An 18,224-nucleotide genomic window follows, 5' to 3' on the forward strand; every position below is an offset into this window, starting at 1 on the left:
AAAAATTCGATAAAGGCAAAACAATAGCTGAACAATATTTGAAGGTTTTGTCTAGATGTATTTATTAACTTTAAATATTTATACGTTATATTATATTAAAAACGATGTTTTTTAAATACGAAAGTATCGTATGCCACAATGCAATTTAAGGTGTAATATCCCTCTGCTATTGATTTTACTATATCTTTTTTTTAAAAAATATATTGATTTTCATGAAAGTTAATATAAATAAATTCAAATGAAACCAAGTTGAAGTGATGAAGCGCTGCTAGATTTTTCAAAAATTGATAATGTGTCTAATCATGATATGAAGGAAACTAGACATATTGAATAGAAAAAGCAAAATTTTACCATCGCAGCATAAAATTAAAAATATTAAATGTATATGAAAATAATATATAGTTATATACATTGCCAATTCATATTTGAAAACATAATGAAGCGGTGCTTTTTAGTTCAGAATAGCACTTTGTTGCATAGGTTTGGAACAAAAATTGCTTCAATCAGCAAGAGTTGTCTTTCTTTATCATAGACTATTGGAAGGTTTTACATGCTTGTTTTACATACAGTACATGATAAATTGCCACAGTTTCTAATTAATCAGAAAGGTTTTCTGTTTTTAAATTTGGATAAGATAATAGTTCTTGTGAATGGATCCATATCTTTTAGAAATGCTAAATATGTAAACCTGTCGTGAGAGCATTTTGATATAACACGAAAAGGGGATCAAATGAATGATCTTCCAGTAATTGGTATGATCTCAATATAGGAATATAGTCTTGAATAAAATGTAATATCATTATTTCTTAATTTTGTTGTCCCATATCTGCAAACTCAGATAAGAAAACCCATATTGAATTTTAAACATGTTTCAAACGATGATAATTAAGTCTAGAGTTTGCAATTGTCTTGGTCACGTTTTTCTAAATTATAATTCATTGAACGAGCTTTAAAGAGAGAGAGAGAGAGAGAGAGAGAGAGAGAGAGAGAGAGAGAGAGAGAGAGAGAGAGAGAGAGAGAGAGAGAGAGAGAGAGAGAGAGAGAGAGAGAGAGAGAGAGAGAGAGAGAGAAAATAAAAAAAAGCAAAATTTCACTTACATCTTTTTGTAAAAGTTTTCTTTACTTTTTTCACTTGCCAAAAGTTTGCGTTTAGTTCGTTCTGTTCAAATTTCCTTTTTTATAATTGAATATTAAATAAATGTCGCCTTTCAACATACATTGGGGCCCAGCACTGCTTCCCTTATTGCTACATGCCTTAATAATTGTGAGTTAACAGAAACAAAGTGAGATTATTTTCTACAGAAGTTATCTCTCTTATCAGAGGGATATTCCACCTTAAGTCTTTATTTCTTTAAAAGTAAACAACTCTTTCATATTCTATCAAAATGCTTTGATCTGTTCCAGAGAACAGATTCAATCGCCAGAGGCAACTTTGAAGAATTTATTCAGAAAAACTATATCAATTTAAAGAATGGAGAATCTTCATAGCTCAGAATACATACGATTTTTCTGTTTCAATTATATAATATAAACTAATTTTTGTCTAAAATATCCATCAGTAAGAACTACACACTTTATTCACATTACGGTCATCGACATAAAAATAATTAATTACACTATTAGTATATTACCAATACAAATATTACCGGCGTATAGAGATTTTACCTGACTTGTTTTGGTAACGATATTTTTTTCATTTATCTTGTGGACTTTTTCCTTTTATATATAATCCTATTGTAAACAACGGGCATAATGTGGTGCCTGTCACATTTTACAAGTAACATTAGACAGTGTTTGATGCCCGTTTCCCAATCTGTTTAGAGTAACTGGTGTAAGGCGTTGTACAGCGTTGCCTACTTTATTACATGTACGTGTTTAATATTCAAAACAATTCGCAGCTTTTCCAATTTACCTGTTACATTTATTCCGATTAAAAGGCAATAATATTTCTTATAATTTAAAAATGAAAATGGAGGGATACAAACATGAAATACATTATGTGTTAAGTGAATCTATTTGTAAGAACCATGCAGTGAGCAATTTATGATCATCTCAGATTTCTATGAAATTTAACAGAAAGTTTCAAAGGATCACTAGAACATCATTGAAGGTTATAGTTTTATAGACTTAATGAATATAATGACAAAGAAAGGCAACTCTAATAAATCTATTTCTCTTTTTTAACGATTTCGTTCTCTTTCTCTCTCTCTCTCTCTCTCTCACACACACACACACACACACACACACACACACACACACACACATTACGCCTGACAAACATGAATCACATGTACATAGTTTATTTTACTGAATTGTCATGAAATATTTCATCCAGTGAGTATATATCATATATATAGCGCCCTGTATAATGCTCTATAATAATTATAACTTTCCATTAAGGTAAAGTGACACAACCAGCGTTAATGCCAAACAACAGTGAGCACTTAAAGGTCCTTCATCAATAATTGTTAAGTTTTATGCATAATTATAAATTTTTAATCAATTTATCACATTTTTATGTGAAACTAATCAAAGTCTCGCATTGCGACAGCAGAAGCTCTGACAATCTAAAACCAGTCTGCGTCTGCAACAACGCAAAAGTTGACAGAAAGATTAGAATAACAGCATTTTATAATGCTGATTGTATTACCCAGCTAACATATGACAGCTGGCAATTGCAGTCCATACTGCCATAATCAGTGTAAATTGAACTATCTTTGTATATATTTCAATTATTAAAATCTTTGACATTCTGATAAAAGAAACATCTCTCGAGAATATGATGAATTCCAACAATATACTATGTGTTGTTAAAGAAATAAATCTTGATTCTAATAAAGTGCATGTTAATTATTTATAGTGCAAAGAGACCAATTTGATTGATGAATTGTACTGTGTATTTGAAGATGATTATATGGTACAATAACCGACACATGGGCCCCTTAGAGGAACAGTCAAAGCTGGCTCTGCACGGTTCATGGATTTAGGTTGGAAATCCATTTAGTTGTGTATCTTTGTGATAATGAATCTTACCTACCAAACCTTAACAATCTGAGTAATACGAAGAATTGAGCTCACAATTTAGATATAAAGTCGTCATTCTCCGATCCTTTCGTGACGTGCAGAGTTTAAGCCAGCATAATTCAGATCATGCACCGATGTCAGTTGTTTACCCTGCATACTGCCACCCTACCCAGGTTTAAGAAGGCTTTGCTCAATGACTGCGGGACTATGCACGAAACCCACCGACGCAGCAATCCCTTTGATTGTAGGACGATCCCGACGCGTTCCTGATGCACTCTAAATCTCTGAATTATTGTATGCAAAACATTTGACATTTCAATTATTAGAAGCACAGAGAAAAAAAAACGGTAGATACTATCGGCGTAAAGAGATTTTAGATTATTCCGCCATTGTGGGCCGTAATCTTTCGCGTCATCTCTACTTCAATACATAGTACCATACATCATTTTTATGTATTGGACATTTGTGTAGAATCAAATGTTGTAAATTTCGAAACAAAAAATCCATGTTGTTGAGACGAAGGAGTAGCGGCGACCCTGTGATCAAATTAAGCTTCCGCTGACGTGCGTTATGTCTACCCTGGACTATTGTCCGTGTGTATATAAATAACGACCTTGAGCCAGTCTTTGTTACTTTTTTTTACATTCATTGTGACTGTGATATTAATTTAGACCAGTATAGTTGTTGCATATGCGAGTTATTGGAATATTTTCTCTTATCACCCGCACAATAAAAACGGCTCGCCCAATACACAGTAAAGGCACTCGTGTCGACTCCTCATTCTATCAGAAGAGCGCTGCACGGTGAGCCGTAGTCTGAGTGTGAGCACTGACCAGTTCCTGGCATTGTTTCTACTAATGAGTTCCTGTGGAATGGTGTGATCAAACGGAGATGCAATGTGATAGCCAATAACTCTCTTTTTTATGAATAATTAAAGGTATCATGTACAAAGAGAAACATAATGGGTTGTTTGTTCTCTAGCGAGAAAACTACTGATTCCAGGGAAGTCGTTAGAGTGGACAGTGAGCGACGACCCTACTGCAACGGGATGACTTCCACGGAATTCACAGAGGAGCAAAAGCAACTGGTCAAAACAACGTGGAACATAGTCCGAGAGGACATCTCTAAAGTGGGGGTCATAACGTTTCTCAGGTTTGTCGCTAATTGTTAATTCCTAAATCAAAAACTGTCCCCAAACAATTTTATATCAATCCTCAAGAAAGTTTTTTTGTTTTGTTTATGAAACCTTTTAAAAAACTTCACGAGTTAAAGGTATAATTTTATCTTTTTAATAAAAAAAAAACCCACTAAAATCAATTACTATTTTTTTCTTGTTGTATTAATAGTACGCGCGTCCCTCACAAATCCCTAAATGTTTAATTTTAAATGCGAAATACAACCACAAGCTTTATCAAAGTTGCAGGCTGATAATACTTCATTTAAATCACAGAAATAACTTTTTCCCAGTCACTATCCGACAACGTGAGTTACAGATAGAGGATTGTTCCCTTTTTTAATATTTGCAGTCAACGAATTGATGAAATTAGGTGTTAACACAAATTGAAATTTGATAGCACTTGATTTTTTATTATTGCTTTGCATAAGAACAGTCTGGTTGACCGCCCGTTCACTATTCTATCATGAAGCCATAAAAAGGTGATCAAGGTCCCTGTTTTTTGAAAGATAAGAAATAGAGCCGATTTTTTCAGAAAATTGCTGGCTGTTGTAGGAAGGATTCGTCACTCTTTTTTGGCGGCTAATTTGTGTACTCAGTACAATAAACAATTTCTATTAGTCTGGTGATCAAACCCTTTTTTCTGACATTGTTTACATAGAGCGCATTCGTCTCTCTATCGCTCTCGCAGCCGAAAACATTCGAACTTTTTACGTTACAGATGCATGCAATCACACGCTATTATCTTTTCATCAATAAGATGATCTAGCCAGCTGAGGTAAAAAAAAATATTGCTTTGAATATAGTTACATCAAAGAAACAAGGAATGCATTCAAGATATAGGTTATATATCACACTGCGTCAAATGAAAACCTTACTCATTGTCTTCAGCCTGTTACCATGTCTAGTTTGTTTCGTTCTCTTTGTCCTTTTGACCAAACCCTTAGCTTGAAACAAATCGAAAATAGGTTTTTAGTTTTGTCCTAATGGTTATTGGTCATAAATATCAATCACTGTATGGTGATACGGCAACCTTGCGCGGAGACATGTTTCGTAATCAGGCTGTTGTCTTAGAGTGCATTGACCGGCTATGACTCTATCTCAGGGTTGGAGCTTTGATCTTACCAATAAAGGATGCATCTGACAATTACTACTTCCATGGGTTCCTGTTTAGATAATATACGTAAAATTACAAATGATTCATTAATACATAGACGGTCGCTAAAAATGATACAATTTGGTATTACTTATCTTTAAAATTGTAATTAAATTTGAGTTCATCTTATCACCTGAAAATCAGCATTGGGTTTATTCATGATGCGCGTTGGAACAGTGTTCTTTCATAAACCACAAGAGATGAGTTTATGAGAGATTTCCATTCAGAAGAATTACGAGTAACACTGGCGACATAAAAAGCTTAATTGATTCTATGCCACTACTCTGTTCGTGAGATGTATTATGAAATCACGTGATGCTCATAACGAATTTTGATATCGATAAATGAGCTAGTATCGGCTGTAGTGGATCATATTGGTAACGGACCAAAGAGATCTACCAATGATAACACTCAGAGGGCAATACGTGTCAATCCATCACGTTTAAAAGTAAAGTAAGTTTGCGTATTGAACTATTTGCGCTGATATGTGGTAAAATAATAGTATGGTATGCAAATAGGGCCACTTGTGAAAACTCAACAAAAAATAACCAAACCGTCACGCTATCACAACTTTTATACCACAAGCTGTCACGCTAAACCAACTTTTACCCAACATGCCGTCACGCTGACACAACTCTGTCACAGTAACATAATTTTACCTAACGCGCAGTCAGGCAAACACAATTTCGTATACCCTGCTATTGCACGCGCTTACACAACCTGCTGTCATGCTAAAGCACCTTTTACATGAAACGCAGTCACGCTAACACAACTATATACAACTATACACAATATGCAGTAACGCTAACACAACACGCAGTAACGCTAATACACCTTTATACAACACACAGTGACCCTAACACAGCTTTACACAACACACAGTACGCCATCGCAGTGTTACAAAACACACGCGCTAAAATGCAATAATATTTACGGCGTCACGCTAGCACAACTTTACATACCACGCCATCACGCTGTCAAACAACACTTTCGCGTTTTACGCGTTTAAATGTCACGTGCGTTTTGTTCTCCCCTGTCGCCCATGTCGACTAGTGCTCAACGATTCGACTTTAACAAATGGAAGCATTTTCTAACAATTTGTCATCTGCCGCAACTCTCTTAGAATTGTCGAGCGTGAAATTACTTTTGGTTCAGCAATGTGATGTCAAAGCAAAATATAATGAGATTGTTAGAAATAAAACTTACTGAACGGTTTATTTTGTTTTAGTTTTTTTTGGTAATTTTAGTTTTATACATCAACAGTATACCAAATTATACGAAAGCCCATTGAGCTCATTTTCGTAGGTAAAAAAAATATTTTTTTCGCGAATAAATGCGATATAACGCGTTAGTTTTGCAAATAAACGCGAAACTTTCGCGAATAAACGCGAAGCTTTCGCGAATAAACGCGTAACTTTCGCGAATAAACGCGTAACTTTCGCGAATAAACGCGAAACTTTCGCGATATAACGCGAAACTTTCGCAATATAACGCGTAGCTTTCGCGATATAACGCGTTAGTTTCGCGAATAAACGCGTTAGTTTCGTGAATAAACGCGAAACTTTCGCGATATAACGCGTAGCTTTCGCGATATAACGCGTTAGTTTCGCGAATAAACGCGTTAGTTTCGCGAATAAACGCGTAACTTTCGCGAATTAACGCGAAACTATCATATCAATATTGTCATTTCATACAGAACCCATATGAAGAAAACGATGGAAAACAAACACATTTTAAGTTTTACATAATAAATACTAATTATTCATTATTATTATAATATCCGTGTTACGTTGATTTATGAAGACAAAATTATCTTTTATGCATATAGATATTAATAAATCTGATAAAACTTTATCATAATATTTTTTTATGTTATATGTCCAAAGTAGATAATAAGTTTGAGCATCATATTACGATTTTCAGTTGTTCGCCGACCCTGTGTTCGAACAGGCATTCATTGATGATCTTTTTCTTATAAAATTGATATAAATTTAACCGTCGCAAACCTTTTAAATCTTAGTATTAATTTTTAAATGACATATGTGATAAATTTGGAGGACGAATTTACGTCATCTAGATTTGAACAAAAGCTTGAAAATATCCATTCACAGCTTGACTTATCTTTCTGATATAAAACTAGATGTTAAGTTACGTTGCAGCGATATTATATATATTATAACGTTTTAAACAATGATATCCTTTAAATTCTAAAATGATACCTAATTAAACGTTTAATTCGAATTAAAATTGTTATTATTAAAATATGTTGCTGCCTCATTTTCAATAATACAGCGCCCATTAGAATGTGAAAAGCGCGATGCATTATGTTCTTTAAAAATCAGTACTAAGATTTTAAAGATTTCCTACGTTTGAATTTATGTTAATTTGTAAATAAGGTTAAATCTAATTCATTTACATCTTTATAGAATATTATTTTGTTTTATTTAAATTAATAAATTTATTTTCGGTAATTATTCTTCATAGGGTTTCTTCTATGTAATAACAATATTTATATTTAAGTTTCGCGTTTATTCGCGAAAGTTACGCGTTATATCGCGAAAGTTTCGCGTTTATTCGCGAAAGTTACGCGCTTATTCGCGAAAGTTTCGCGTTTATTTGCGAAAGTTACGCGTTTATTCGCGAAATTTCGCGTTTATTCGCGAAAGTTTCGCGTTTATTTGCGAAAGTTACGCGTTTATTCGCGAAAGTTTTGCGTTTATTTGCGAAAGTTTCGCGTTTATTCGCGAAAGTTACGCGTTATATCGCGAAAGTTTTGCGTTTATTCGCGAAAGTTTCGCGTTTATTTGCGAAACTTACGCGTTTATTCGCGAAAAAAAAATTTTTTTTACCTACGAAAATGAGCTCAATGGGCTTTCGTAAAATTAAACATTGAAAACTTGTCACAGAGAAACTTTGATCCATTTTGGTTTCATTTGATCAAGTACTTGATGAGCAATTGCCATTAATCAAGCAACTGCGCCCAAGATCCTCAGCCTCAAACCATATACAAACTAAGTGACCTTTACTTGTATTTTATAGTTAAGGAGTCTGAATGGTCAATAAATACCCATGAGATCTACCTTAAACTTTTAGATATGAATCATTTAGCAATAAACTATTTTTTTTTAAATCCAAATATTTAAGACTTTATGAACATTTCATTACATTTGTATAAAGAGGTCTTCATCTTACGGAAGTTCAGATAGTCTTAAAATGGCGACGACCATCTAATCTTCTATACAGTTTATTTCAAATTTTCCGAATTGTAATTGGGGTCTTCAATTCTACCCACATTGTGTAATTCATTACTCGCCGATCATTCAACCCCACCTTGTTTTCAAAAGTAAAATACATGTTCTATGTAGCTGTATGCAATTTCTGATCTTTGTTCGAACGTTATATTATTAATTATCTGAGTAAAAATAAGTTGTCTATTTCAAACTTTTGGCTTCATGAATGTCAAAAACACGCGCAGAATTTAGAAATAACGATGAGGACGATTTCTTACTTCACATGTACACCCGTGCAACTGTGTTTGACATTTCATTGGCTTGACAGTCGCCGTTACTATTACAATCAATTTTTGATACTGACCGATCTCATAGACTATGGTATAATATGTATTATTCAGATATTCTATTAAATTAATTTGACGGCGGTTGAGTACGGATTCCTATCATAACGCATCCCCAATAAGTAAAGACAAGGCAATACACTGCCGCTGATCTCTGACGTCAAACTGACGTCAAACCTTTGCCTTACGTGTGCCATATTGCTTAGTGGCTTTTTATCTATATAATCTGTTATTTAGATGTATATTTTATTATCTTTTTCAGTATATGGTGTATTTATAAATAACGCTGATTTTTAATATGATGGTTTGTTCTTTGCTAAAAGAATGGATTAAATAGAACAAATCGACGCGCTTCTACATTGATGCATTTAAATGATAATTATTGTACTCATTAGTATGTGCTTTTAATTTTAATTAGTAACTAATTAAGGGGGCGATGAAGATTTTTTTTAAATCGTACACAGATTAGTTCGCATATGATACGTCCGACATGCAATATATCATTATTTATTTGTTCATGTAAACATGTAAATTATTTATGTCGACATACTTGTTATATATATGTCGGCATGCAGCCTATCTATGTCGACATGCGGCTTATTATGTTGACTTGCCACTTATTAGTTTTAGCATGCACCATATTCAGCATCAACATGCACATTATTTATTCAACATGCAACTAGGGAAAAATAATTTTTAAGAGAAAAGGTAAACCTTAGATATCTTACGTGTCAATATAAGCAAGGTGTATGCATTAATTTCATGCTAATAAAATGAATTTGCATGTCAACATAAAGATGTCGATATAAACAAGTAGTACCCAGCGCGTTGCTAGTCACTTGTTGGCAATGTTTTAGGACTTAATGAAATCTCTCTTTGCTTATATGTCATTATACATATACATTATACTATATTGCATGCTGAAATAAATGTATTGCGTGTTACAAATGTTTTGCACGTTCGATACAATCTTTAGTGAAATAACTTGATCACTGTTGTAGGGGGTGTACACCATACTAAATAAATCAGATGCCTGCACAAAAAAAACCGGTAGATATAATGCACGGTTCCTTTTCTCCCTCAAGCATCCTCTGTAGACTGTTAATGTAAGCAATCCCATAGTAGTAATGAAACAGAAGGCGCTCTTAGATAATGCTCCTCGTTAAAAATGAGGTAGCAGGGAGCTTATTAAGTAATATTGAGATTCAAATATTGATTTAAATCACTGGACACACGGAGTTTTTACACTGTCTCTAAAATACAATACAAAATGGATATTAGCACGTTTTGATCTCAGCAGAATATTTCGATTGGACATTATGACTAATGTGACTCCAGTTATCAATTAAGGTTAGAATGTTGTATATAGAAACATAGACATCCACTTAGAACTCTGTGCTATTCCTAAAAAAAACAGATTGCATTCACTCAGTTACTCAGTCTCAAATCTACCTGTCATCTTCCAAAGTCAAACGTCTCTGAGAAACTCTTGACTTGGGAAGATGACTATTTGAATATGTACGTGTTCATCTTCCCAACTCAAGGGTTTCTGATCCGCTCCGCTCTACATGATAAACTCTTGACTTGGGAAGATGGTGCATTTACTCATTTCATTATTAATAGTTTTAATTGCCTTTAACCGCATTGCTAAAAGTGTTCAGGTCATAAAGTGACAACGTTTATCGAACATGTTTTGGGTTTGTTTTTTAATTTTCAAATAAATAATGTGAACAATTATAAATGGTGTAATTTACTTCGCCTAACTTACTTTATATAGATCTAAGGAGAAAGAGATGTATATACATGTATCAACAATATTACTTTCTTTGCAAAGTAGCAGTCTTTGCGGAAAAAAGATACACAACCCCCTGATACAAATTCTAATGAGTATAGGATTTTTTGAAAATGTACATGATATATTATTTATGTATTCATGTATTTTGTTTCTGACATTTCAAAATGCTAAAATCATGATTACGATTTCGGTCATTCTGTTTTAGATCTTCCCTTGCTGTGTGCTACGATAACACTTGTTTGGTGTAAGAAACACTGCTAAAAGATTCATTCTACGATCGAGCAGCTGGTTAAAAGCTAACAAAAAGTATTAAATAATTCAAAACTTGCAACCGGTTTTATCGTCAAATTAAATCTTTTGTTCTCTGATTGATTTCACCGCTTTCGCTGTTTAAGATGGATCGATGCTGAGGGAGTTAAACATTGGAGCCTAATGTAATGTAGAATTCCCATGCATTGGTCTCAAATACCTCACGTTGTGTATTGAATCAAGCAATGCTTCCTTTTATTTGAATGTGTGAGAAAAAAAAGTTCATACAAAGATCCGGGGGAATCCCCCGATTGAAGGAATCTTGTTTGTTCTTAGGGTTGAACGGTTTGTTAACCCTTTTAGAATAAAATTTACTGAGGAACAATATTCTTAAATATACATTTTGAGAGAGAGAAAAATACACGAGTAATCTTATACTTTAGTTAAATAATGGGGAAAGATAGTTCCAATTTCCAACACTGAACTTGTTCAAAATTACACCTTTATATAAAGCTTTCCCCAATACTGTTTCATTGATTTGTTTTGTCAAGGAAAAAAATGATGGGTTTGGGGGGGGGGGGTCGCCTTATCACATATCTTGTTTCTAAAGACAAACGAAAATAAATGGTCCAGTTATCCATTTTCAAATTGGAATGTAAACAGAGCAGCGTCCTATCGGGCAGGATGACGGCTTCATTGGGTAAACATATCGCAGCGCCCGTAACGTACAGACGTTTTTAGAAAGTCTAGCCTCTCAGAAACCTAATTGGGCCCGATCAAAGTATTAGCGCGCTGTTAAAATGTTCCTCCGCGTAACAAAATCATTAAGTCATTTAGGGACGCAACAAGAATATGACAAGCAATCGTCTATCTGTCCAGTGTCCAATCTCTGCAGTGGGTGGCCCGTCCTTGACAACTGCCAAAAACCGCGAAACCGTCTGACAAGTTACAAACAGTTCACGATTCAATGTGCTCAAATATTGCATATTTACTCCAATATGTCTAGAAATCTTACATTAACATATTACATGCCTAGACATTTTACATTAACGAAATCTTACATCAAAAGAGTTGGATGGCCGTAGCCGTTTTTAGTCAATATTATTTTTTTTTATAAGAAGAGCTCTATATTAAGATAAGGGAACATTCAGCCCCCTCCCTACCATCCCATCCCCCTAAAGGTCCAGAACCAGACCTTTATCATTCAGTTACTTGAGCTTATAACACGTAATAAAAAATCGTGTAGTTTTTCGTGATACGATTTGCATTGCTAGTTTAGTGCGCACACTACTTTTTTGTTTACTATTTTTAAGACAAAAAAAGGCAAAACACAAATTTATATAGAGATGGACCCCCCCCCCCCCCCCCCCGCGTGAAAACGTAGACTTATTACATGATATGAAAACCATAAACGTTTACAGAGTGGAGGGGGTGCAATAAAAACTGATATGGCCCACCCCACCCCAATGAAATATTCCTAGATCCGCCCGCTCTTGCGAATAGACTTGTTAAGTACTTAGTTACTTTATTAACTTAGTTGCTACTCAGTTAACTACTAAACCTTATAAACAAAATCATACTGTCCAATGTCAGCGGTCGAATAAAAGTCCAATACTATGTGAATTGTAAGGAAAGATCATTTTCGATTTTTGATTGAGGTTCAAAATTGTTTGAAACTAGTTCATATGATTTAACTTATATTATAATGGTCCTCTTGTACTTTATTTAAAATTGATTATGTCGTTTAATGTAACCTTATAGAACGTGCAATATCGTTTGGCATTTAACTGATTACATGGTATCATCAACTCTGTACCAAAATATCTGCCAGGAAAATGTGAAAGCCATTAACATTTCGAAACTATTAAAAAGCAAACAGATAATACATCCTGATTTGTTTAACTGCCTTCAATATCACATAACCTCATATAATATGGAAGACCAACATCATCCCAAAGTGAGGCCCGCATTTTGTTGAATTGATACACTATATACAAATAACTTGTTGAAAATCGGCAAGGGACTTCAAGTGTCCTTGTTGAGACCGTTATATGTCAGAGAACGAACCAGAATTAGCACGTGACAAGTAACAAACAACCCTAGACAATCTCTATGTATACACCGGTGTCTACAGCCATTGGTAGAATTCAATAGCCGACCGCATGTAAGTGATAAACCATATAACTAAGAAAAGTTGAGGTGGACAACTTTACTTTAAAGTAAAACATATTCTCAAACATTGAGTCGAGCTATCTAAATAAATGAATGATATTTATTATTTACAGGGGTCACGTACAAAATAGATATGCATGCTAAGTTCATTGATTACTGCAGGTCAGTTTATATCAATGCTCTGTAAGTGTTGATTTGAATTCACGACTCTATACTACGACTGGCTGTTTGATTACAATTCACGACCCTTTATAACGACAGATTGTTTGATTACAATTCACGACCCTTTACTACGACAGGCTGTTTGATTACAATTCACGACCCTTTACTACGACAGGTTGTTGATTACAATTCACGACCCTATACTACGACAGGTTGTTTGGTTACATATCACGACCCTTTACTACGACAAGTTATTTGATTACATTTCACGACCCTTTGCTACGACAGGATGTTTGATTAGAACGCACGATCCTTTACTACGACAGTTTGTTTTATTACAATTCACGGCCCTTTACTACGACAGGCTGCTCGACTCTTTACTACGACAGGTTGTTTGGTTAGAATTCACGACCTTTTACCACGACAGGTTGTTTGATTAGAATTTACGACCCTTTTCTATGACAGGTCGATTGATTACACTCACGACCCCTTTCTACGACAGGTTGTTTGAGAAGTTCCCGGATGTCCAGGACTTGTTTGTACCATTCCGGGGTCTGAACTCGGAGGAACTACGTCAGAACGTGGGGCTCCGTGAGCACGGCATGAGGGTGATGGGGACCATCGAGAAGTGTATCACGAGGATAGACCAGCCCGACAAATTGACATCCATGCTGGAGAGCCTCGGGGAGAAACACGTCGTGTTCGACACAAAGATCGAGTATTTTGATGTAAGTTTATTATGAACGTTAATCTACTAACTTCAAGTAAGTTTTTGTTTAAACACAATGACTTAGTATTTTAATGTAAATTTATGTTTGAAGATATTGATCGAGTATTCTGAGTTGAGTTAAGTTGATATATTTAAGTATCAAGATGGTTTGAACACAAATATCTGGTATTTTGACGTAAATTTTTGTTTAAAGATGAAGTATTTTACCTTAAGTTATATTTGATCAAGTATTTTGACGTAAATCTATATTCGGACTCAAAGACCCAATGTTTTTACGTAAGTTTATGTTTGAATTTAACGATCCTATATATTTTAACGTAACATTTTTTTACGCACAGATCGAATTTTGGTGTAAGTTTATTGTTAAAATCAGAAACCTAGCCTTTTATCGTATATTTATTAATAAAAAAATGAAGCCTGGCATTTTAACAAATGTTTATTAATGAAAAATGAAATCTAGCACTTTGGTGTATGTTTATAAATGAACACAGAAATATAGCATTTTGGTGTATGTTTATAAATAAACACAGAAATCTAGCATCGAATTTTTAGTCTTTAATGCCGAAAAATCGGAAGAATACTGTCTTTTGTTTTATATATTCTACTTGAAGATAACCAATTTGTTTTTATTTTTTCTCAGTTACGCTTCGCTTATTAATAATCAACGAAAATTCCTCAAGAAATCCCGGAAATCATCTGGATTTTTTTGATTTTACAATCTTGCGCTTGCGCAATACAATCACGCTAACGGGATCTTCAGTTTATGTTTCCACAATATCATATTTGCATGAATAAACTCAGAAAAGATGATACAATTACTGGTACATTTTCATTGGAAATTTGCTTTATATTCTGTTCACATATATATTATATACATTGTATTAATGATTTCTTATGAAAGAAAGTATAAAATAACAAATATACATTTCAACTAAGTACATGTACATATACTTACTTTTGTCTTCGTGATGACAAAAAATGTTTGATTACATGCCAAAAAGAATCACATTATATTTCTTAGGAGAGTGAAGATAGAATATGTTTTATCGTAAAAATGAATAATGTCCTACAGACCCAGTTTTACGATAGAATGCGTTCCGTGTATTGTCTCTGTAGGAAAAAAAATTAGTGTACTTGGTGGAAAGTGTTGAATTCTTCCATTATATGTATTAAATTTTTTTAATGAAAGCTATTTACAGTCTCAAAAAGGTTTATTTTGATGAATTTGACTATTATTTTCAAGGCAACTTCATTAATTTTCTCCAAAACCGTTCCGGAGCGATTCTGCAATTTTATGCTACATTACGGGTAGTGTAGTGAAATTGATAGCATTATTGTTGGCTTATAGCTTTGTTATGTAAATGTCAATAATACGGTGTGTCGATGTATCTATTTCGAAAATGTCCGATATGCAATGTCAACACGCGCAGTCTAGTTTTAACGTAAGTTTATGTTGGAACTTGTTAAACTTTATGCTTATTCGAAAATTTCGGCGTACTTTTATATATGACTCAAATATCAAGTATTTCAACTAAGTATGCATTTAATTCAAAGATCGGTATTTTAAGGTAGGGACACAAAACTCGAAGATTTTGACGTAATTTAACATAACACATTTAATCTAAAGATCGAGTAATCGAGTAATTTGATGTATTCATTCGACACATCCGGCGTTTCGACGTAGGCACACATATTAACTGGATCATACTTTTTTCAATGCTGTTATATGAAGAGTAATGAAGTTGTAGACGTATAAATACCCATTTTTGAATTGAATTTTTTTTGACGTTCGAGTGCAAGAATGGGAAATATTAAGTAAGAATACCAATGTCACAGATATCTGTTTATTTGATGGAAATTTATATTTGACACTAAAACAATAAGGAATATGTTGGAATAAAGAATTTGATTACATATATTTTGGCTTTAGTACACTTTTGAAACAAGTACTTATTATTTTGACGTGAGGTTGTATACGTAGACATTTGACGTAAAAACTGTACTATATACAGTTGTAGTGTTAAAAATAACGTTTATTTTATTATTCAATTTAGTTGAATTTGTGAAAAAAATTGCTATCTTATTAGCCATTCAATTCAAACGAAAAGCATATAACTAATTTTAACGGAAGACGTCAAACATTTTTTTTATTTTGAAAAATCTCAAATATCCGACAACTGTATGCATTCACTCATTACTTACTCGAACCGAGAGCAATGCATGCAACAGAACAAATATAGTGGAAAAGTTGATACTGGAGCGCGGAGTCGATAAAACGAATGTTATGTAACGACTGTTTGACTAAGAAATTGCCTTTACGAAAGTGTTGACACGCACGATTTCAATAATGTCAATGCTGAATTACATCAAACAATGAAAGGAAATCTGACCTTTAAAAATCTGTTACTTTTTTTCATTTAGTGCAGTCGTGGTCAATCGCGTAGATTTCATTCTACGTTATTGCTTTTATGGCTGCATCTGTAGTAATAACACGGGTTTCTGAAGGATGCTATCACAATACGCATATTTGGTAGTCACTAGTACCATTATGATAGAACATAAATATAAACTTAAATACAAACTTGAGTATTCTTTTACAAACTTTATGATTAATTTTAGCTCACCTGAACTGACGACACAAGTAACTTGAAGTAAGCGAAACTATATGCCATGTTGTGGGCACAAATAGAGCTCAGAGTTTTATAAATGTATGGAAGGTTAATTGTCTCTCAGGTGAGCGTTGTGACCAATGGGCCGCTATATGAGATGACAGTGAGACGTCCGACAGTGTTCAAAATATGATGTAATACCAGTATATTGTAGATTGACCTGTGACCACCTTGCACATGAATCAAGCGTGTAAACTACTCTTTAAATTTTGAAATTATCTTTGTCTTCATTTTTTAGTTTTGTTTTGTTTCTTGATTGTTGCTTTTTTGTAGATCTGTGTTAATTTCACAGCCCGTAGAAAATTAAAAAAATAAAATTCGAGAAGAATTAGCATTATTTCAAAAACTTTTTTTTGGAATTTTTGATGGCTATTCAAGTTAAAACATGCACCTGTACTGGATAAACCAATCGAAACAACTGTAAAGAGATTTTTACTACTTTATAGGTACAGAACTGGGGTTTTATTTTTAGAATTGTTGAGCCTTGCCAACAGTCAAACAATTTTCATTCTATCAAAAGTGCACACAATTACACATAATGACAGTCAGTCATAAACAACATTTTAAAGGGGGTATTGTAATTATGAACTGTAAGGGTTCTGTTTGCATATATCATTGCAGTTCCTAATGTCGTGGTCATTTGAACTTATTGTTTATCACTTATCTTTTCATTTTGATATTTGTAATTTTTTAAAAATAATCCAATGAGAACAATTGCGTGTATGGTGTTATGAACGCAACAAGTGGTTGTACATATAAGTAAGAGTGCAATCTGTATGCAAAGTCGCGAACATACACGTATGATAAATGGAACGGACCGTGGAACAAACTATATGTATATTGTAGATTATCAAAGTTAACCTATATATTGAACCTGTGTTATAGATACTAATACATCTACAGTAAAGTGTTGTCGCAACTGAGTTTCGTCATTACACTAGATAATCATTCAGTTTGTTTAAAAAATATTCTGGAAACAGACTTTTCATTTAAATTTGCACTTTTTTGTTGTTTTCTTTGTAGTTATTGTCACCTCAGTTGATACAAGCCATTAAACCCGCCATTGGTGATCAGTGGACTCCCAGCGTGGAGCAAGCTTGGAATAACTTTTTATTGTACATTACGGGAATCATGAAGGGCGCTATGTTACAAGGGACGTAATTGGTTGCTCTGTCATGCAAATTGTTCATTTTTTTCGGTTTTTACTTTTTACATAGTTTGAGTAGTACGAATCGCATTTGTAGATATTGTGTGAGAGAGACTATATATGTAGAAGAATCTTCTGCAATAAATAACAATAGAGACATTACCAAAATCAGTTTGTTGTGTAATATCTGATGTTGCGTAGCAACTGGACAACGGAAATATCAAGATGGCCGGATAGCGTGATGCGCTCTACCCTCGTTCCTTGGCGGTGAAACATTGAATGGCGCCAAAACTCTCAAAGTCTGGCGTATACGTCAATCTCCATCATTTCTTATGATTAATGTGTTCCATTACCCGTGGCTAAATCGCGTTC

General features: G+C 33.9%; 1 protein-coding gene across 1 annotated transcript; it reads left to right on the plus strand.

The window, feature by feature from the left end:
* The first annotated feature begins 3,459 nt into the window (after positions 1–3,459).
* Positions 3,460–18,020, plus strand: LOC105320002 (uncharacterized). Its single transcript, XM_011417753.4, has 3 exons — positions 3,460–4,176; positions 13,809–14,034; positions 17,729–18,020. The coding sequence occupies exons 1-3, from the start codon at positions 3,986–3,988 to the stop codon at positions 17,864–17,866; spliced, it is 555 nt and encodes a 184-aa protein (XP_011416055.2). The 5' UTR covers positions 3,460–3,985; the 3' UTR covers positions 17,867–18,020.
* The last annotated feature ends 204 nt before the right edge of the window (positions 18,021–18,224 follow it).

The sequence above is a fragment of the Magallana gigas genome, chromosome 6 (assembly GCF_963853765.1).
Source record: "Magallana gigas chromosome 6, xbMagGiga1.1, whole genome shotgun sequence".
NCBI lineage: Eukaryota > Metazoa > Mollusca > Bivalvia > Ostreida > Ostreidae > Magallana > Magallana gigas.

Coding starts and splice junctions, on each gene's coding strand:
- LOC105320002 (XM_011417753.4), top strand. CDS start 3,986: ATGGGTTGTTTGTTCTCTAGCGAGAAAACTACTGATTCCAGGGAAGTC. Junction 4,177..13,808: donor GGGGTCATAACGTTTCTCAG/GTTTGTCGCTAA, acceptor TTTCTACGACAG/GTTGTTTGAGAAGTTCCCGG. Junction 14,035..17,728: donor CAAAGATCGAGTATTTTGAT/GTAAGTTTATTA, acceptor TTTTCTTTGTAG/TTATTGTCACCTCAGTTGAT.